Raw genomic sequence first — 23539 nt, forward strand, 5'->3', positions numbered from 1 at the left:
TTGAGCTTCTTGAATATGTAGATTTAAATCTGTTGTCAAATTTGGGAAGTTTTAGTCATTATTTCTTCAAATGTTCCTATTGACTTTTTTCTCTCCTTTCTGGAACTCCCATTTTGCAAATCTTGATATTCTTAATAGTGTACCACAGGTCTCTTATTATTCTTCATTTTATCTTTATTTCTATTTCTCACACCATATAATCTCAATTGACCTATATTCAAATTTACTGACTCTTCTGCATGGTTGGGTCTGCATGTAAATCCTTCTAGTGAATTTTTTATTTCAGTTATTTCAACTCATTTCAGTTATTATATTTTTCAACTTCAAAATTTCCATTTGATTCCTTTATATAATTTCTATCTATTTATTGATATTCTTTTGTTGTTGTTGTTAAACATCACTTTCTTTACTTTAGTTCTTTGTGCATGGTTTTTTTTTTTTAGCTTTTTTTTTTTTAATATTTTATTTATTTATTTGACACATAGATCACAAGCAGGCAGAGAAGCAGGCTGAGAGAGAGAGGAGGAAGCAGGCTCCCCGCTGAGCAGAGAGCCTGACTTGGGGTTCCATCCCAGGACTCTGGGATCATGACCTGAGCCGAAGGCAGAGGCTTTAACCCACTGAGCCACCCAGGCGTCCCTCCCCCTTTTTTTTTTTTTTAGCTTTTTGACCATATTTGATAGAGTTAAAGTCTTTGTCTAGTAAGTATAATGCCTGAGCTTCCTGAGAGACAATTTCCATTAATTTAATTTTTTTCATGTGGGCCACACACCCTTATTTCTTTCCCTGTTTCTTTTTTCTTTTTCTTTTCTTTTTTATTTATTTATTTTGGGGGGGGGACTGGAAATTTTGAATATTATAATGTGATAAATCTGGAATCAGATTCTTCATCCTCCCCAGCACTTATTGTTGTTCCTTGTTATAGTTGCTGCTGTTGATTTGTTTACTGGCTTTTCTGAACTAATTCTGTTATATCTTTGCTTTATATAGCCACTGAAGTCTCTGTTCTGTTCTGTTGACTTAGTGATGAGCTAGTGGTTTAACAGAGATTTCCTTAAAGCCTTGAACAAATAAGAACTTTTTAAAATTTAGTTTTTGTACATGGATTTTGTGTGTATATGTGTATGTTGGGACACGTCATCAACACTCAGTCAGGCACTTTACAACTTTGCCTTAGACTTTATTTCCTGCTTATGCAGAGTCTCAGGTCAGCAAGATATGAAAGTTTAAGGTCTTATTAAGTCTTTTCTGAGTATTTTCCCGCTTTCCAGATACCTGGGAATATATGGAAGTTTTTCAAAACCCTTTTTGCTCAGGTCTCATTCCCTAGCCTTTCTTCCTTTCTGTTTAGTCTGTTTTCTGTCCTAACCATTATCTCTTGTTCCAAGTGACATCAACCAATCTATTTGCCTTTAACTGTTTTAGTCAGATGACCCCCAAGTAGGGATCCCAGACTTAGGAATGTTCCCAGTTGAGTGAAATAAAGCAGCCTCTTCAAAACACAAGTCAAAACTACAATGACATATCATCTCAACACCTGTCAGAATGGATAAAATCAGAAATACAAGAAACAACAAATGTTGGTGAGGATGTTGCATCTTGCACTATTGGTGGGAATGCAGACTGGTACAGCCACTGTGGAAAACAGTATGGAGTTTCCTCAAAAAGTTAAAAATAGAACTACCCTATGATCTAGTAATCACACTATTGGGTACTTACTCAAAAAAATACAAAAACAGTAATTCAGAGGGATACATGCACCCCTATATTGCAGTATTTTTTACAATAGCCAAATTATGGAAGCAACCCAAGTGTCCATCAATAGATGAATGGATATAGAAGATGATAAATATATATATATATGTGTGTGTGTGTGTGTGTGTGTGTGTACACACACACACACACACACACCACACAATGGAATATTATTCAGCCATAAAAAGAATAAAATCTTACTATTTGCAATAACATGGATGGAGCTAGAGACTATAATGCTAAGCAAAATAAGTCAATCAGATACATAAATACCATATGATTTCATGCATATGTGAAATTTAAGAAACAAAATAAATGTGCGAAGGAAAAAAAGAGAGAGAGAGAGATGCCATGAAAAATAGACTCTTAACTCTAGAAAACAAACTGATGGTTACCAGAGGGGAGGTGGGTGGGAGAATGGGTGAAATAGATGTTGGGATTAAAGAGTATACGTGTCATGATGAGAACTGATTAGCATATAGACTTATTGAGTCACTGTATTGTACGCCTGAAAGTAATATAACACTACATGTTAACTATATTGGAATTTAAAAAAATAATAAAAAAGGCAGACCCTTTGAACTAGTCTTTCAGGGAGCCTCCAGAAAAGTCAAAATGAACAACCACAGTTTTTTAAGAATAAGATCCATTGTGTTTGCCTAGTACTACTTACTTGTCCTGAAAATGCATGATGTTGTCTTTGAGTTCACCACTGACTTGGGGAATGGGAAATAGGACACTGGATAGAACAGTATGTTAAAATGTCACAAAACTCTTTTACTCAGATTCAGCTGTTTTCTTCTTGTTAAGCATCTTTCTGGTTTCTGTATGCTTTTGATTCTTTTCCAGGGTTCCCAAAAAAAAATGTTGATTCTAATAGCTTTTGCCACTTTATTCATTGCTTTTATGCATGGGTAGACTTATGGGGTTCTTTATTCTACTACTTTTGCTGATATCATTACCCAAAACCATTATATTTTAATTGCCTATTCATTTATGTTTACTACATTACATTGAGCCTGAGAGCAGGTAGATGTTGCATTTGCATTCCTAATAAGTTTACAGATGATGTTGATGATAAAGGTTTAGGAACCACTGACCTAGAGCAAACAACATCTAAACTGAGCCATGAAAAAATGGATAGGAATTAGGTAAATTAGGTGTTGGTATTATGGGAGGGAGGAGCAGTGAGGAAAGCTGAGGGCAAGGTTCAGACAGAGGACACCAGCATATAGTTCACAGGGACCTGCAGGTTTGTAGGAAAAGGAGAGTGATGAGAGATGAGGCTGCCAAGGCAAGAGAGAACCAATATTCAAAGACATTTAAAGACCTTTTACCATATTAAGGAGCTAGGATTTGGGTGAAGAGCCTTATAGAAGGCTCTTCTTGAAGAAGCCTTATAGAAGGACTATAATCAGGGAGCAATGTGATCAGAAGTGATCACTGTGGCTTCAGTGTATGGTGTGGATTGAAGGTGGACAAGACCAATAATTATGAAGCTTCTGTAGGAGTAGGTTTATGACCAAGAACTATATAGGGACAGTGAAGATAAAGAAAAAGAAAGATTTGAAAGATATTTAAGAGGTAGAAATTAAATTTCTAAACACTCATTACATGTCTGGAATGTAGGTGAAGGAGAAAAATTAAAGTATATTCCTAGGTTTCTGTTTTGATCAATTAAATGGTAATAGTCATTGAGACAGGTAACATAGGAGAAAAGAAGGCTAGAGGAACAAGGAGTAGGGAGAGGGATAATTTAATTTGGGGACCTGTTGATGTCTAGTAGGTCACTGAGTAGAGAGATTTTGAGCTCAGGAGAGAAATCTAAACTAAGACCCAGATCTGGGACTTTCTAGTCCATAGATAACTGAAACAGGGGAGTAGATGGAATTCCCTGGGTACAATATGCAGAGCAAGAAATAGGTCTAGATGGCTACCTTTTGGATATCCATGAGAAATGCTACCACTTAAGGGGAAACCTGGGGAAGAGAAATCTGCATTAGAGACTACAAAGTTGCTGACAGAGGAAGAGGAAGAAAATCAAGAGGACATGACAGAATGTAAGCCAAGTGTTTTAGCCATGCTGAAAGGTAGAGAGAGATCAATTAACATAAGGAGTAACAATATCAATTATGTACTTGAAGACAGTAACTGATAACCTAAGTACAAGTCCTGACAGTGGAGTTTCATGCATTTAAAGCCAGAAATGTATGGGAAGTGAAAAAGTAGAATCATATAATATAGTGACAGCCAGTTCATGGGTTGTCCTTTCCATTGTTTCAACACAATTTCTATGAATTTATCTACCACTAATAATGAAAACTTAGTATAGTGTTTAAATATGCCTTTTCATAATAAATTCTAGAAATTTCTTGCAGTCTTCTTCTATATGTTACTGTTTTCCTTCAGAAATAGTGAGACCTTCTGAACAGATGGGTAGCCTGAAGATTTACCTATGAAAAAAAAATAGTAGAAAAAGTAATCTAAGAAATTCAATGATTGTATTTTTTTCCTACAGCTGTATTTCATACAAATGCACATCTAAAGATTTCCTTTTTCGAAATTGTTTTTTCAGGAATGAACCCATATAAACTAACAAGAACTTCTTTTCTTAAAGATATGGTAGAATTTTCATTTTATTTTAAGGCAACACTAGAAAAATGCATCTTATTCCATTATACCAAAACTAATATCCTGAAATGCTAACATTGAGGTGCAGACTTGTGTTAGTTAGACTGTTTCCCAGGATTCAAAAACCAGTTAAAATCAGTAACGGGAGACTCATGAGGGATTTTGCTTTGTTTATTCCTCTCTGGAAATCAGATAATGGGATCTGTGACAATCTTGAATTCTCAGACTATATAATAAATATCCAGAGGGTCATCTGGAACACATGAAAATTTCTAATAATTTAGAATTGGGATTTATTGACTGAAAGATTACCAACTTGGGATCGTATAGATTTCCTTTGCAAAATGCAACTAATATTTCCTGCTTTGTACTTTGTTATGTGATTTCCTTCAGCTAGAATATCTCCTTATATCTTCTTCACTTTCCCCTATTTCTGTTGGCATCCATCAAAGTCCAGATCAAATACCACCAATTCTATTAACTTACTATACTTACTAAGTACGTACGACATAGACTATATGCTGTTTTATATGGCAGTTATTTGCATACTTATTTCTAGTTAAACTGTAAGCTTCGGGAACTATATCTTATTCCCCCATGTTGCCTAGCATGATACCCAGCATAGGCTTGTCACTATATAAATATTAATTTGTTACGCTTACATTTCAGTTATTCAAATTATACCTAGAATTAGAAGAGTTCTCTTTTTTCTGCCCAGCCAAAACATAGAAAGCAATAAAAATGGGCCACGTTTCCTCTTTTGAGTTCCTAGTCATTCAAAATTTATAATTCATCCAGGTATATCCAGAAACAATGATGTGTACATAGTGGCTGCAAGTCTCTCCTACAGACAATAAGATTGGCACAAGCAAAAACACTAATTTGTTTTAAAGTTTCTCTTATTTCTGAGGGTTCTCTGAAATTTTTGATTTGCTAATTACAATAGAAGGCTTCTTATAAGATTAGTCATTGGCCAATAAATTGATACACTTGTTTAAATCAGAAAAGCATTAAGGAAGTGTGTAAGAGACTATAATTTAAAATGCACAAATAATTATTTAGCAATATTTTTTAACTTTTTAAAAATTATTTTAGAGAGGGAGCAAGCACATGTGCATGAGTGGGGGTAGGAGCAGAAGAAGAGGGAGAGAAATCCTCAAGCAGACTTTGTGATGAGCAGAGAAGCCCACGTGGGGCTCAATCCCAGGACCCTGAGATCATGACATGAGTCAAAATTAGGAATCAATGCTTAAGCGACCAAGCTGCCCAGGTGCCCCTCATTTACCAATATTTTTGAGAAAAAGCCCCTTCTTTGATTATGGGTCTGGTATTTGGAGTGCATTGTTCTCTTTCTAACATAGATCACTGTAATGCATTATCTCCTGTTCACAATGTTAATCTTTAAATAAGAGTGTAAACCTAAAGATTTTTGAAGTAATCTGAGTATAGATTCTTTCTAGATTTTTATGTTTATTGACCACCCCACTATATTAAAGTTCCCTCACTTTCCCCTAAGTTAACAGCTTATTTAATGATTCACCTATATGCAGTCTTTCCAAAGCATTCAAGATAGATTTGATACAAATAAGTCTCATTTTGTTTCACAGTCATATGTAATTATTTTATTTATAATTTAGTTAAATTATATAAGGTGATAATAGTAGGCACAATTTGGGGACAAAGACAACTGATTCTTAACCAGTAGCAGTTCAGCTGGTTGGAGCAGAAGTGTTTGAGGCATACTAGACAGAGATAGCAAGTTAGCTGCCAATGCTTGCATTTAGCATGACATGGACAGAACTCAATATGTTTTACGTAGAAAGGAGAATAACCGTTAACCTGGTAAACTACTTAAATGGAGAGTAAAGAGATCTACTATACTCTTATTTTATACTAATATCTTTCTGCCATTGTTCCTCAGGAAAGTTAAGGATAAGTATTTTATTTAGAATTAAATATCTTCATCCTCTGTGTTAGCTAAAGGACCATGGAGTTAAAAGTATAGGGGAAAGAAGAATAAATAACAATCTGCTAAAAAAAAAAAATTTAAAAAAAAAAAACTTTCTTTGCTTGATGTGTTGTGTTGATTCAGGAAGAGCTGTAGATTCACCAAAAGATCTAGTTTGTTGATTCACCAAAGATCTGTAGAAAGAGAAAAAATAGTATAATACATCTAGGCTATTTCAAGTGTGTAGGCTTCATTTCTGGATTTATAATCATTTTTATGAGGAATTTATAGGAGTACTTCATAAAAATTTTTTGAAAGAATGAGATGGATGAGGGAATAGAAAGTTTGGGAAAATAAATTTAATTTTTCCTTTTGGAAATTGATTATGGATAGTCTCAGGAACCACTCAATTTTGTGACATAGAATAATCAGAATGAGAGTGGGGAGTTAAATCAGCTAAGAACACTCTGGAGATAAAATTATAGAAAAGGGCAAAAGGAAGGACCTTTGTAGTAAGGTTGGATTTTGTCTCCACACAGTAAGAAAGATGGCACAGTTCTTAGATATCATTTAATCCAGTAGTTCTCAACCCTGGCTATTCATTTGAATTACATACACAGAAAAAAATTTATTTTAATTGATTTCTTATAGGTCATCCCAAACCTCTTCCTTAGTATGGTGATCTTAATTCAGTTACTCCAGAGTTTAAATACCTCTTCCATAGTTTTCATATTTATTTCATTATGATTTTTGGTAACGTGTTAAATTCATGACGAAGGGAGGTCATTCAGAATAATTTTCAGAAAATACCTTTCATATCATCCTACTGTAAAAAAGTAACTGGTTCAAGGAAGTTTTTGACTTAGTATAATATTGTGAAATCTAACTACTCATTTTCAGGAGTGCTTTTGATTCCTCAGAAACCCTGTTCCTTTTGATTCCTCAGAAACCCTAGCTTGTCTATAGATCTTGTCTATGGATCTTAAGATCTTGAGCATGTTCCTTAAAATATTAAGACACACTCAAAAGAATTCCATCCTATACAAATCTGTTGACTCCCTGGCATCTAATGTAGGGTACTTTTTTTGCTATTGGAAGACAAAAACTGGAATGAAATGAAGTGACAATATAAGTAATACTGTTTGTGGGCTTTTTTCATGTTAAAACTCTGCATTAAGTAGGTTTTGGTGGGTTTAAATCTCACCCAGGTGTAATAAAGTATTATGGAGTTTTTCTGAGGGTTAAGTTTGCTTCACATGTTGATATTTTGCTTTTCCAGGGTTTTGAAGGTGTTTCTTTCACGAACAGCCCAGCGGATTCCATATATGACTGGTGGACGGGTCATGAGGATGCTGGCAGTAATGCTTCTGGTAGTATTCTGGTTTCTTGTTGGCTGGACTTCGTCTGTTTGCCAGAATTTGGAGAGGCAGATTTCACTTATTGGCCAAGGGCAAACATCTGATCACCTCATCTTCAACATGTGCCTCACCGAGCGCTGGGATTACATGACAGCAGTGGGTATGTGGTCACTTGGTGTGTGCGGTTTGGCTTGTCCTTTTTCCAGTGACATTAAAACAGACTTCCTTAGAAGCCTTACCGTATCCTTTACGAAACCTAAAGGGATTTCACCTAATGTGGTTTGGGTGAAACAATATTATGAAAAGGACAATAATGACGTGTGGAATGCAGACTTTTTCTGAGTTTCCATTCTTTTTCAAAGGCATATAGATTTGTAGCTTTGTTGAGAAAACGTAATCAAGTAAATCAGAAAGGAGAAATGCAGCAGGTAAGAGCAACGTCTTTGTATACAGAGACTTTCTGTTTTCCTTCTTATCAATGTATTCCGATTTGATTAGCAATAGCTATTCTGATTTAGTTCTTTAGGTGGGAGCAAAAGGGAAACGTACTGGTGTTTTTTATATAGTTTTGGCCCTTTGATATTTCAGTCTTGGGATCTAGGGCACTCTTTGGGTAAAGATTTTTCCCTGCAGACTTTTTAATTGATCTATCGTTCTTCTAAAGATGATTTATTAGGAATTATCTGAAGGTCCAGTATTACACAAAAATGAAGCCACGCTCGCTGGGGTTAGTTAGAGTTCTATGACTGAGAAGCTGGAGAACTTGGAGAATCACATGATGTCTTAGGCCAGAAGCACAGGTTGGTTTTTGGAAAATGAGGAAGAGAGATCAGTAGGAATATTTCTTTTGTTAACATTAGGCTATTTTAAGCCAGGCCTCTAAAGATATGAAAAATAATGAAAACAAATTTTTGTTATTTGGTTGTCATTCCCCTCAATAAACCACAGAACAAGTCGTATTTTTTGTTTGGCAGATGTCAAAAATAAACACGTGGGTCTAATTCCTATTTTCTGTCTCCCCATATTTGGCAATTGTTGGTTGAATATTCACATTTAGTATTTTGCTAGAAGTCAATAAAAGATGTATTTAATTTATAACTTAAATGTAATAATATTTTTCTGGGCAAGATATTTTAGGAATTTTATTGGCCTGATATCTATAATAATAAAGCAATGTGGGTATGTAAAAGGAATGATTATAATGATTCTATGTAAAGCCAACCATCATTATTTTGATCAATATCAAAGATATCAGAAATTATCAGTATGTACCAGTAGATACCAATATCAGAAGATAAAACATAGAACTAGTCTGATTTTGACTTTAGTGTAGATATGAAAATTAAATAAAATGTATAGATATAAAATTACTACTCAGTAGAAGCCTCTAACATTATTTTACATTGTTCAATCCAAATTAAGCAAACTAGGAAAAATCATTTTCCCATATTACTGTGAAGAAAAGCCTACTATATTTCATTTGTTTTACACTACTCAAAAATATACAATGATGCATCATTGGGTAGAAAATAAACAAGCAGAAAGTATGGCCTATTTATCTAGCATTTTTAAAAAATTTTGTACACCTTAGTGTTGAGATGTATTTAAGACCTTTTAAAATTTATTTTACACTTTGGAGGAAATCATGTTTATGATTTCTGATCTCTATTTAGGAATAAATAGGAATATGTGGCTGATAGTAAACTTCAGTTTATTTTATATAAACTTTTTTTATATATAAGTAAAAGTTTCATACAATAAACTAGACCCACTGAGTATCTATCATTTCTCTAGTACGTGTTGAACACTTTGCAGAAGATAAAAATGTATAAAATTTTTATTCCTCTCATCAAGTAGCTTACTGTTGGTTTATATAAATAATGAATTATTAAAAGTTATTTAAAAACAAAATTATGTGGTAAAGACTTTGGGTATAATAGTAGTTCAATAAAGGAAGACAACAGTTTGGACCAGAACCTAGGAATCTTTAAAGAGAAGTTCTTTGAGCCATGGATAACACTTAGGTTATTGTAAAGTGGTACAGAAAATGTTCTCTTTGATAGGAATAGTGCTGGAAGTGGATGGAATTTATATGAAATGTGAAGGAAATGCCCAACTAAAAAAAGAAGATTATGTTGGACTACATTGTGATTAATTCTGGATATTAGGTTTATTGAGTCTTGAAAAGCTGTTAGAGGAATTTGGAGAACTAGGAATGTGATGTGATGAATCAGTAAGGTCAGTCTAGGAAGGTCAACCTAGATTGTCTTTAGAAGATATATATATACACATATATGTATACATATATGTACACACATATAGTATCTCTGTGGTATATATGTTATATGTATATACACGTGTGTGTATGTATATCTGTATATATGTGTTATACACACACACACACACACACACACACACACACACCAAATTCATGGGTTTGGAAAAAAGAATCATTAGAATGGAGAAAGGGCAGTGATTCTCAAACGTGTGGTCTCAGAACCAACACAGCAGCAACACCTGGGAACCTGTGAGAAAAGCACATTTCTGGGGCCCATCTCAGACTTACCTAGTCAGACAACGGGATAGTGGGGCCCAGGAGTCTGTGTTTAACACGCCCTGTAAGTAACTCTGATGCTATTCTAAAGTGTAGAACTACTGACTCAGAGGAAGTAATCAGATGAGCTTACATCACCTATCTCAGCTGTGCTCTGGGCACTCCGTAATACTGTTTCTCTGATCAGTCACTAGAAGATTCTTCAAGTGGTGTAGTATACCCCCTCTTCACACCTCCAAACTATCCTTGTTCCTCTTTTCACTTAAAAAAGTAAGGGAGCAGTCAGACATCAGTTGTCTTCCAATGTTTGTCTACATATCTATAAATCTTCCCATATTCCTACCCATTCTTATCCACCTCTCCCCATTACCTAAATTCTCATGACCTGTGCCACACTCACCCATTAAACTCCTTATCTCCAGGCCTTTCTCACTTTATATGACTTTCCTATCATCTGAAACGCCCCTCCCAGATCTCTCATTAAAAAATTCCATTCTGACCACAACTTTCTCTCTTATAACTACTCTGTCTGCAGTAGCATTTAGATTCATCAGCTATTTTTATCGTGCTTTACTGCCCTTAAATTCTGCTTTCCTCCAGAGACATAGCTTACCAGGTAGCAAATTTTTCCACTAGCAAGGATGAAACTATGAAAAAAGTAAGCATTTTTTAATACAAGTACTTCTGGATCATACCAGAGTAAGGGGTACACAGAGAGCAAGGAGGACTAAGCCCACCTTCCTGAGGAGTCTGGGGTGGGTAGTACAAGAGAGACTAGCTTGAGGTCTGTAGCTTGGGACGGCTACCGGGAATGCAGTTCCTTGGACAAGAAGCTGGTCTCGGTTAATGTAAGAAGAGAAGGAGAAGCTAAGAGAAGAGATGGGAAGATCTAGGTCGAGGCTTTAGGAGTGAGATAAAAGTAGCAAAACTTGAAAGGCAGGCATTAGTTAAACTAATACTCCCGTGGGTGTTCAAGAACATTCGGGTCTCAGGAAATAAAAGACCAGTGATAACGTGCAGAGACCAAGAGGTGAGAGGAAGTTAGATGGTTGTGGTGGTGGCGGTTTTGTCGTCTCCAGGCACTGTTTCCATCCTATAAACTCCCGGAACACCTTCATTTCAATAATACCCTTTTCCTGCAGTGACACATTTCTCTAAAGAAAAGTCGAGACATATGATTTAACAACAGGAACAAATAATTGAAATTAGGACTGTCTTAAAAAAATCAGAGCCATGTGGTTGCTGTGATTTTTTTTTTCACACTACCCTACAGCAGTTCCATTTATTTATCTTCCATGAATCTTTCATTTTTATTTCTAGTACATGTAACACTAGATATTCCGTATTTAACCTCTCTTAATTTAATGTTTTCTAATGTGCGGCAGATGCTTCTTTTCAGTTTTCTTTACATATTTCTATAAGTAGCATGTTTGCCCTTAGATTTTTTTTTTTATACTCAGACTGTTATTTAAGAAGAAATTGTTGTATCTTCAGTCAGCCAAGAAGAAACCTGTCCCAAAAGCTAAATTATTCCATTTCCTAAATGGAAATGTTTCAACATAGGGGACAGGCTGCAGAGAAGCAATGGATAGGTTTTATCTTGAGGTTGTGGACAATCTTTGTTTGGAAGCTCTGTATACTTAACGTTAGTGTCAGGAGTCAATTTAGAAAAAAAGAGAAAGTGATCATTCATATATTTATAAACATGCATTCTGGATTAGCTTTACCTTTCAAAAAGCATCTATTTTTTTAAAAATACAAATTGAAGAACTAATTGAAAGAGTGCACTACTAGTCTTCCCACCGAAGTAGAACCCTGTTTAGAACATGGGTCAGAAATGTAAAGGATGGGTCGCTTCTGTTTTGCTTACTGTATGGGGCACCTCCAAAGCTGCTCAGACAGGTGATTTGCCTACCCCAAGTGTTTCAGACAGGAAACAGGTTTAGAAACTGCTTGGAAATACCTCCAAAACTCTATGAGACTCAGTTTCTTCTTCGAGGAAATGTGTGAAAACATAGAAAGGGGGAAAAGTTGACATTCACGATCCTATTGTTACTTATATATATTTATAATTTTCAATTATCAGGTTCATCCTATATAAAAGATTGTGCGGTCAGCTTTAATGGAAAACAGATAAAGGTGTAAACGTTGAGACTATAAAAGACAGGTGAACATGGGGCAGTGTTTTACAGGCCCAGTAGTCTGGGAGTTATTACTGATTTTTTTTTAATCTGCTGGAAAATGAACTTCAAAATGTGAATCTTCCAGAATATTCCTAGACTAGAGTTCCTGTAAAAACTTAAGCTGCCATACGTCTTTGAAAATCATCTATAACTATAATATTATAGTATTATAATGCTGTAGTACTTATACTATTCATCATATGGTTCAACACTTTTGAATTTTTCTGAGTATTTTTAAGTATACTATCTACCATTCCTAGTCTTATATCTGCTTATCCCTCGTTTCTCTAACCTAGTAGCCCTAACACTCCTCAGTGACATTACCTAGATTGTTCTCACTATGTCCCTGAGAACTAGTAAAGTATCTGTCAGCTCTTGATAAACATTTGCTGAAAGAATAAAGGAGGAGCTCAGCTCCCTCTATCTTATAATACTTTCCATGGTCAGAATTAGACCAGTGTGAGGAAACGTGTTAAAGTTAGAATTCCAGGAGTTACACAATTGTCCCTACATTCATTTTAATGATGAAGTATATGTTCAGATTTTGGAAAGTATTTTTTAAAAAGTTAAAGAAACTAAATTGGCAGGCACCTGGGTGGCTCAGTTGGTTAAGCCCACTGCATTCTGCTCAGGTCATGATCCCGGGGTCCTGAGTTCAAGTCCCACATCAGGTTCCCCCTACTCTGTGGGGAGCCTGCTTCTCCTTCTCCCTGTGCCTGCCACTCCCTCTGCTTGTTCGCGTTCTCTCTCTCTCTCTCTCTGTGTCAAATAAATAAATAAAATCTTTAAAAAAAAAAAAAAAGAAAAAAAAATTGGCAGTCCCTAGCACTTTTATGAAATTCTACCTCTGACTTGTCCAACAGTCAAAAGTAAGAGATTGGTATCAGTTTGGCATAATAAGTCAGAATTACAATTTTCAAAATATCACATAATGCATTTGAACAAATCTGATGTGCTATTGAGAAAAATTTTTATTACTTCACCATCCTTTAAGAGCTATGTAAAGAATAAGGGAGTTGGGACTCAGAAACACTCTTCTAAATTAATGGAGAAAGCAAATAAATATCTAAAAATGCTGGTAGCAGGATTCTCAGATTTTTTTTTCTGAATCTACTTATTCTATTTAATAAGTTGGTAGTTAGTTGTGCATGTTCAGGATTTTGCACAATAGCAATACAATTTTTTTATGGCTAAAAAGTTAAAACTCTGTTGCTCTAGGAGTTTCCTAATGTGTTGGTAAAAACTTGACAAATGAGTAAAATTAACTTCTCATGCCTGAATTCCCTTCACAATGTTACCCCAGCATAAGGAAGACCACCTGAATTTAACCCTCGCAGGCAGGGTCCTCTAATATGTGGCTTCCACGTTTGGAATACATAAATTTAATAGGGTGATACCATGGAGTTCATTCTTTTGTTGGTTAGCAGGAAGTTTCTGACTACACCATCAGAACATAGACTGATGACAGTGAAACAGTACCAGAGACCAAGAGAAGTTAGAATAAGTGAGCAGGTTCTTACCTTACCTACAAGAAACAACAAGGCCAAAGGGTGACTAATAGATGGTAATGTCAAGGACATGGGGGATCTTCCTCTCCACGGCTAAATCCCTGCCTCAGACTTTAGTTCAGATCTAGGCAAGTGCAGAAATGTTTCCTTGGTTACTTTTAGAAGTTAGGTGATGATAATCTAACATGACTTAAAAGGAACATAATTGAGAATCAAGCTATTTTGCTGCCTTCCTTAACCGAGCACAAGAATATATACAAAAAGTTATATCCAAGTTTCTGTTTACCTTCTCTTGTTCTCTGTATCTTTCTGTATCACTGTTATGGCCTAGCTATTCCCTGACAAGGACTCTTTTATAAATTAAGACTTTTTTATAAATTGCCCATGTCATCATATTTGTGAAAAGTCCGATGCATGAAGTATCTTGTGGTTTGGGAAACTTCTTAGAGTTGACATTTCTTGTTAAATATGGTATTCACTGACTTTGAAAGAAAGACATAGAGAAGAGTCTAGCAATAATCAAACAGGTGTGCCCAGCTTGGGTTCACATTCCATGTGGGAATTTTTAAATATTTCGTTGTTTAAGGTAATCCCAATATTGATTCATCCACTCTTTAGAAGTTCTAATTCATTTAGATGAATTTCACATAGAATGAGTTCACTGCAGAAACCATAATCATCGCTTTCCTTCTCATTCACATGCTCTTCTTTGTTCTCTTCCTTCCTGGTATAGTATTTTAAACATACGTGACCATATGTTCGGTAATTTAATTAGTCATATGCTGCTGTTTAGAAGGAAGCAAGAAGACTACAGTAACTGTCCTACTGAGTTGTGTAGGAAAATTCTAAAATAGCAATTGTTTCTAAGGATTTAAATATTTCATTACCCTAGATGATTAGGCTGTCTTATGACAGGTGAAGGGGATATAAGCGCCGTTTAATGAGTGTGAGGGAAAATAGATTAGACTTCCTCTTCATCTGACTTAGATTAATGCTCCTGGTGTAGCTTCATTTACATACATCTTCTTTTATCCCGTTGTCCTGTATGTCTTAATCCATACACTTGTTACCACCTCAAAAAAGTGCTTTTAATTTCAATCAAAGGATAAAAGCCTGACCACAGAGACAGTTTATTTGCCTTGACTTGGGCTACATTGCTAGAAACTTGCACATACTTGTGGGAGGTCCTGCTTGAGTGTTTTTAGAAAGAGTGAAGTGGGAGTTATTTTCGTATTTATTTATATACCACCTCTTTTGAAAAATATTTTGCATCTTTGAGGAGCATTGATTTACATGATGCTACAGGGCTGAAAGGACAAATTTTCCTATATCTTAATTTTATCCTCACAATGCCACTCTTCTTTTTGGAAGTTAAATTTTGTGATAGGACTGGGCATTATTTTGGAACAGCTCCTGAAGGACACGGAGCAAGAGTAACTAAGATATCTGTAGCCATCACAGTTTCTTCCACGAGTTTCAACCCCCTGGTGGAACTCTGGGATTTTAAAGGGGGGGCGGGGGGGCAGCAACATTAAGGAGGGGAAAAAAAGGGGATGGCGGATAAGATGGCAGAGAAGCAGCAGTCCCCTAAAGTGAGCTAATTATCTACCAGAACACTCTGAACCCCCATGAAACCAGCCTGAGATGGAGGATTATACACTTCTGGATCTCTATGGGGGCAGAAGAAGCCAGTGGAGAGGTAAAAAGCATACTGGGAATGATAGGACTGATATTGGAGGATAAACAGAAGCGGGAGGGAGCCACGGGAAGCAACCCTTTGGAAAGCAATACCCCAATACGAAATGGCCCTGTGATTGGGGACCAGCATTGACTTGGAGTCTAGTTAAAAGCACTCAGAAAGAGCAAAAAATCTTAAAGGGCAGCTGGTGGAATCGGACAGCCACAGGCATGGACCTAAGCCCACTGACCCAGGTCGGCCACCACTAGCGACCACCAGTGCCAGACAGAGTGCGGTCCTGGTCCTGGAGCCCCCAAGGTTGCTGGGCTTGAGGGAGTCAGGTGGGTGCTCTTTAGAACCACAGCCTTTCACTTCACGACCGACTGAACCGCACTCCCCACCCGCACCTGAGAGTGCTCTGTGTGGCCACTAGTTAGTGGTCTCTAGGACCCGCTGAGAGTCTGAACCCTCCCAGGACTTGAAAGAACTACCCCAGACAGCAGTCCCCCCCCAACCCCCGCAAAGACAGCCACCAGAAGAAGCAGGCTCCCTGGACCAGTCTCACTCGTGGTTTTGGCATGGGGGTGCAGGGACAAGCAGGCACTTCAGGCAACCCCTGAGACGGTTGCTAGGGGTGCGCACCACCTGTGGAGGACAGCTCAGCGGAGTTTGCAGAGGGGAGTCTGTGTGTTCTGGACCACCCAGAGGGGAGCAGACTGAGGCTTCTCTCTGAGGCGGAGGTTTGGGTGCAGTTTGCTTTCCACCAAACCTCTAAAAAGCAGCAAAAATCCTCCAAAGGATAAAACCTCCAGAGAACAAAAGCCTGAAAAACCGGTTTCCACAGAACCCAGTCCCTTGAAAGGGAGCTGGAGAACTCAACCCAAGCAAGATGACTGAAAAACTGTGGCAGGCCCCTCCCCCAGAAAGCCAGCCAAAAGAATGAGAGGACAGCCACCACAGAGTCCCCATAAAATTGTAGAAACCCAATATCAGGTGAAAACAATATATTAAGCTGACGGTATTGCCCTAAAACCTGTATATTTCATAGATACAACTTTTATTTTTAATACATTCTATTCTTGTTCTTTTTAATTTTTTAACCTACTTCCCATTATAGCTAGAGTGTAATACAGCATATTCCATAATAACCTTTTTAACTTGAATTTTTTTCATATATATACCTATATTTTTCTTTTTTTCTATTTTATTATTTTTTAAATATATATATATAGATATAAGCTTCAAGGTAATCCTGTTTCCCTAATCAATACTACCCCTATATATAAACAAGTTTTAATCTCCCTTTATCTCTAGAAAGTTGACTCCTTTAGCAAAGATACCAAGATACACCCAGGAAGAATCAAAATAACCTTCCTCGCCCACATCGAGGATTTATAACCACCCTCCCATCTTTTTCTTCTGTCAGTGTTTCTATGTATTTGTTTTTGTTCTGGTATTATATAAATCGCATACTTGGGGTTCATTTTGGCTGAGTATTTTTCTTTTTTTCTTGTCATTTTCTTTTCTTGGTCTTTTTCTTTGTCCATTTTTGTTTGTATATTCTTTTAAATCTTGCCTTTAGGGCCCATTCTGGCTGGGTCTTCTCTTTTTTTGATGTCTCTCTCTTTCTCTCTCTCTTTTTTTCTTTTTATTTCTTTTTGGTTGTGACTTCGATTGCTCTGAAACTTTCCAGGGTGCACCTTGCCTCGATCATGGTTGGTATTTTCAGCTATACATCCCCTCAACCACCTCTCACCAAAATGACTAGGAGGAGGGACATCCAACAGAGAAAAAATTCAGAGACTGTGCCCTCTCCATCAGAGCTATTGGATATGGACATAACCAGTATGTCGGAAAGGGAATTCAGGGTAACAACTATCCAGGCAATGGCTAGGTTGGAGAAAACCATTAATGACAACATGGAATCAATTAGGGCGGAAGTGAAAGCCACCCGGGAAGAAGTTAAAAATGCTATCAATGAGATCCAATCTAATCTAAATTTTCTAACAGCTAGGGTAACCTAGGCAGAAGATAGAATTAGTGATCTGGAGGACAGAATGATAGAGAAAAATGATCAGGAGAAGGCCTGCAACAAACAGCTTAGAAGCCATGAAAACAGAATTAGGGAAATAAATGACACCATGAAACGTTCCAACATCAAAATCATTGGGATCCCTGAGGGGGAGGAGAAAGAAAGAAGACTAGAAGATAGAGTTGAACAAATTCTTCATGGAAATCTTCCTAATCTTGGGAATGGAACCAGCGTTTGTGTACTAGAGGTAGAAAGATCACCCCCCAAGGTGAACAAATCTAGAAAGACCTCAATATAAATGTTAAACATTTATATGGAATCATTTGAACTTGATGAAGTCCCAAAAGTTCATTTTTGCTTTTGTTTCCTTTGCCTTTGGAGACATATCTTCAAAGAAGTTGCTGTGGCCGATGTCTAAGAGGTTACTGCCTATGTTCTCCTCTAGGATTTTGATAGATTCCTGCCTCACATTGAGGTCTTTTATCCATTTTGAGTTTATCTTTGTGTATGGTGTAAGAGAATGGTCGAGTTTCATTCTTCTACATATAGCTGTCCAATTTTCCCAACACCATTTATTGACCAGACTGTCTTTTCTCTACTGTATATTTTTTCCTGCTTTTTTGAAGATTATTTGACCATAGAGTTGAGGGTCCGTATCTGGGCTCTCTACTCTGTTCCACTGATCTATGTGTCTGTTTTTGGCCAGTACCATGGATTCATCATCATTAGCCATCAGGGAGAATCAAATCAAAACCACATTGAGATATCACCTTACACCAGTTAGAATGGCTGAAATCAACAAGACAGTAAACAACAAGTGTTGAAGAGGTGGGAATGCAAGTTGGTGTGCAGCCACTTTGGAAAAGAGCGTGGAGATTCCTTAAGAAATTAAAAATAGAGCTACCCTATGACCCTGCAATTGCCCTACTGGGTATTTACCCCCAAAGATACAGATGTAGTGAAAAGAAGGGCCATCTGTACCCCAATGTTCATAGCAGTAATGGCCACAATTGACAAACTGTGGAAAGAGCCAGGATGCCCTTCAATAGACAAATGGATAAAGAAGATGTGGTCCATATATACAGTGGAGTATTATGCCTCCATCAAAAAGGGTGAATACCCAACTTTTGTATCAATGTAGACAGGACTGGAGGAGATTATGCTGAGTGAAATAAGTCAAGCAGAGAGAGTCAATTATCATATGGTTTCACTTACTTGTGGAGCATAAGGAATAACACAGAAGACATTGAGAGATGGAGAGGAGAAGTGCATGGGGGGAAATTGGGAGGGAGATACAAACCACGAGAGACTATGGACTCTGAGAAACAAACTGAGGGTTTTGGAAGGGAAGGGGGATGAGGGTTGTGTGAGCCTGGTGGTCGGTACTATGGAGGGCAGGTATAGCATGGAGCACTGGGTATGGTGCATAAACAATGAATTTTGGAACAGTGAAAAAAATTAAAAAGAAAAGGAGGGTAAAAAAGCCATTTTCTGTTTCTTGAAGAATAGTAGTCTATAGATTAGCTCAGTTGTCAAGAAGATTTTGGCAGATCTTTTCCTTGTATTAAAACGACTGTCATAGTTCAAACAACAAGCTGTTAGTCCGCATGGACTGCCGGTCTCAGCGTGTTCTTACAGCTCCAAGCATTCCAATTCCTTAGTGATTATAGAAAGCTGGGCGCTACCATTTCCTCTGAGATTAGATTCCTTAGGAGGAGAAAAGTATTTGGGTTTTCAGTTTCTACTCACTGAGACCCATTCCCCAAAGTAGTCAAAACTCTGGAATACATTAAATAAGAAAGAGATCACTTGGCCAGGAAAAAAGCAGATTTGTAATGAGCGTGTAAATCTGCCACTCAGTTGTCAAGCAAGGTCCCGAGCCAAGCCTAACTCAGCAAAATTGTCTCAAAGATTTTATAAGCTAGAAATTGAACGAGGAAGTTAGTTTTTTTTTTTTAAACTTCCAAAAGAGAAAATGATGTTCTAAGTATAAAATTAAGGTATAAAATATTTTATTCTCTCTTTGCCCTTTAAGGTTATATAAAGAACTACATCTCAAAGAAGTAAAATAATTTTCCCCAAAAGCAGAATATAAACAAACAAATTTAACCCCCACTGTAATCATCCTAAAACCACTCAAGCTAGTCCTTCAAAAAGTATGTGTAAATCTAGAGACATTGCCCAAGCAAAAGCAAATTGCCAATGCTGTCAGTCTTTAAAAAAAGATTGACAATTTTAGATGTATTTTTTAAATGGTAACAAATAATCCCAGTTCCGGCTCCCTCCTCAAACAACACAAAGGCCAATGAGCAGGAGAGGGAAACAAGAATGTTACTAGAAGACCAAACTTGCTGCCCCGTCATTGACCCTGTGCCCGGAGAGGTCCCCACTCTTGTCTTTGTGAGCCCTTCTTACATTCATGATCTTGATTGTGTGTCCATAAGCTGTGAAGTGTCTGAATTTCACTAAGTTTCTGTCATCCCACATCAAATTTTAAAACTCTTAAGTGCCCATGCCAAGGACAGAGGGAAGAAAATATACCTTTTCTAATTTTCCCTCTCAAGATGCAGTGGAAATTGTGAAAAACTTGATCCAAGTTCTAGAAATGTGTGAAAGGAAGCAATAAAGAAAAGCCAGCATGCAAATGTGTGACCATTCACTGCAGTTTTTGCCTCGGAGAGCTCCCTCGAGGGACCAGAATGGAATCATCAAGTCACTGTGTGACCTACACAGTTCAGATGATTAACAACAGTATTCCTTGGTATTACTACACAGGATCTCTGCTGCAAGCTTGAAATTGGGACCTTCATAATTTTGCCCCATCCTATAATAAAGATTTCACGCATGTAGGTAATGTACAAAATGCATTTAGCACAGTGCCTGACACATTCAACAGATGTTCGCTACCAAGTCAGATTGAGGGGACAAAACGTCAGTCCAAGTGGAAGTACTAGCTGTTTATGATTAACATATTAATTGTTTAAATACAAAAAATTACTGCTTGGAAATTTTCTTCTGTAAGATTAAAAAAATATTTCCCCAGGTTTTGTCTCTACCTGTTAGTAATAGAGCAAAAGAAACCCTCAGGCCAGGGATGTAATTTCAAGAACACTGGTCAGGAACTAAAGAGCCTTGTGCTCCAGGCTCCACTCTGTTGTGCACTCTGTGAGGGCAACAGGGATACATACAAGGCTCTCCACAGGCTTGTTCGGTAGCCCAACACTGTCCATCCCTTGGCTCACTGCTTCCAGAAAGCTGAGGAGGGAACAGACAGACATTCCTGCCTCCACTGTCCTGCGTGGGAAACCTACTGCAACATCTACCTTCTCCGTCACTCGCTGTCCCAACACTGAGTAAACCCACTTCAGGCAAACTGAGTAACAGCAATTCACCAGCCACCCATCTTGACGATCCTATACACACTCAAAAAAAGTACCCCAGACTACATGGTCTCATAAAGTCTCTTCTAGCTTTAAAATTCCCATCAAAAGTATCATTCTCTTTGTTTTAAGCCTTATAACTGATAACTGTTCTCATTTTAACCAAAGAAAAGGCAACTAAGCCTCCAGAATATAAAGGCTCGTGTGTGCCAGTTGAACCCTAGAATACTGGAACTTGAGCTAGTCTCAAGGATTATTGAGGTTGTTTAATACTTCATGATCACTTCTGTGCCAGCTGCCATGTTATTAGCATAAAAACAGTGCACATCTAATTTGAAGGACTTAGAGGGAAAATAGAGGAAGACGTTACAAGAAATCCTTGGACATTAAAAAAAAAAAATGAAACCTAAATGCTTCATCTGTACATTTATTTGTGCCATATAAACATTTTTTTAAAGGAGCTAAGAAGTATAAAATGTTATTAAGAAAAATATGCCAGGGTACCTGGGTGGCCCAGCGGGTTAAACCCCTGCCTCTGGCTCAGGTCATGATCTCAGGGTCCTGGGATCGATCCCCACATCAGGCTCTGCTCAGCAGGGAGCCTGCTTCCCCGTCTCTCTCTGCCTGCCTCTCTGCCTACTTGTGATCTCTCTCTGTCAAATAAATAAAAAATAAATAAATAAAAAATAAAATCTTAAAAAGAAAAAATGCCTTTGCAACATGGCAAGGCAGGAGACCACATCTTGTGAGAGATTTTGTACTTTGAAGTCATTTTTCTCTCAGCCCTTGTGGGTGTTCTAAGATCACAGAGCTAAGACACCTTCAAGAGCTGATACAAATTCTCACTTCTTTGCTTGACCCAACCCGTTGGAATGATAACATGAAATCACTTTCATTATGGTCTATTAATTTTTAAAAGGCTGTGGTAGTTAACTTTCAAACTGTTATCCTTTATAGATTAAAAGTAAAATACCTCGGTTTTCTGAAAGCCCTATTTGGATCTTTAAATATAAATGCAATTCCCTTTTTAACTATACTCATGCCTCCCATCAAAATCATTTAACCACAGAAATTATTTTCTAAAGCAGAAGCACAACACATATTTCAACTCCCACGTAATAGCACTGCAAAATTTGGTAACATCTGCATATTTTCTTTCCTAATTGTGATGTTAGTTTGAAGTTAATTATATGAAACTGATTTTTTTCCCAAGCACAACTTTCATATATCACATTTAGTTTAATTGGTACTTTGAATAATAAATTGTTTTTCAGCTAGAGCATATTGTTTGATATTGCTAATGAAATGATTTTAATGTTAAGCATAGCCATTAGGAGGAATCTTATTTTAGCTCTTATTTTTAAATGTAATTCTCATTGTCATACCCTAATTAACCTAGCTATTTTCCTTTTTTTTTTTTTTTCTCAATCTTCAGGATAACTATATCAAAACACTATAATAAGTGGCAGGGAATAGTGTCTTTAAAAGGAGACAGTGTCAGTTACATGTGAATCCTTCAATTTCACCATATATTTGTGCTGTTGTTTAAAAATATTTTTGCAAAAAAAAAAAAATATTTTTGCTTTAACTATTCTTAACTGCCAAACACATCACCATACTCTTAGTGACCCATCAGTAAACAGCAGTTACCACTATTAATAACAATGCCAATATAACCTTTAGATCATGTATAGGCCTGCAGCTTTAGATGGAGTACCAAGGTAACAGAGGTTCTACATCTCTAATAACCTGAAACTGGTATCATCTAGGTTCTTTCAATTCAACAAATATTTATTGAATCTTATCTATGTCTGCTCAGTACTGTTGAGCTATCTAAGGAGGCAGAGGCAAAAAAAATAATAATAATAATAATTCACTCAGTTCCTTGTTGAATCATTATATTGTACACCTGAAATGAATAAACACTGAATGTTAATTATATTGAATTTAAAAAGTGAGTAAGTAATAAATAAATAGATAAAGACTCACTTCTTGCCATGAAGGTCATCACTAGTTGGGGCTAAGGAATGGAGTGATTAACAAGACTCCACGATTTTCTCTCAGTTATATATTGTGTGGGATTATTCTCTGCATTTCGTAATATCAGTAGTTAAAAACTGTAAGATATTAGAGGAAGGAAAATTCCATGCAAAGTGAAATCAATTCATGCGGCCTTGCGATGGAGGTAGGACCTGAATGAAACATGGAAAAACTGAATTGGATTTGGAAATGCGGGTGAGAGATTTCATGGGTGAGCAATAGCATGAACGAAGACTCAGAAGCAAGAGGAATCTTTGAAGGGTTCAGAGGATGAGTCTGCCTAGATCAGCTTAGAGTTCATGCTGGGGAGCACTGGAAGATCATGCTGGACATATACCGTGATGTCATAGGGGACAAGAAGTGCCAGGACCAAGCATCTGTAAAATAATAGTAAGGCACTACTGATTTCTGAATGAAGGTGCACACGACACCTCACGAAAGTCTGGCCTGAGGGTCAGCAACTAGACAAGTC

At 37.0% G+C, this 23539-nt stretch overlaps 1 protein-coding gene across 1 annotated transcript in view; it reads left to right on the top strand.

The window, feature by feature from the left end:
- Positions 1-23539, top strand: part of GPR158 (G protein-coupled receptor 158) — a 420682-nt gene that overhangs the window by 380603 nt on the left and 16540 nt on the right. Inside the window, exon 7 of the mRNA XM_032349655.1 lies at positions 7614-7852. Coding sequence (XP_032205546.1) covers positions 7614-7852 — 239 coding nt within the window. The remainder of the gene's footprint in view (positions 1-7613; positions 7853-23539) is intronic.

This window comes from Mustela erminea, chromosome 6 (assembly GCF_009829155.1).
Source record: "Mustela erminea isolate mMusErm1 chromosome 6, mMusErm1.Pri, whole genome shotgun sequence".
NCBI lineage: Eukaryota > Metazoa > Chordata > Mammalia > Carnivora > Mustelidae > Mustela > Mustela erminea.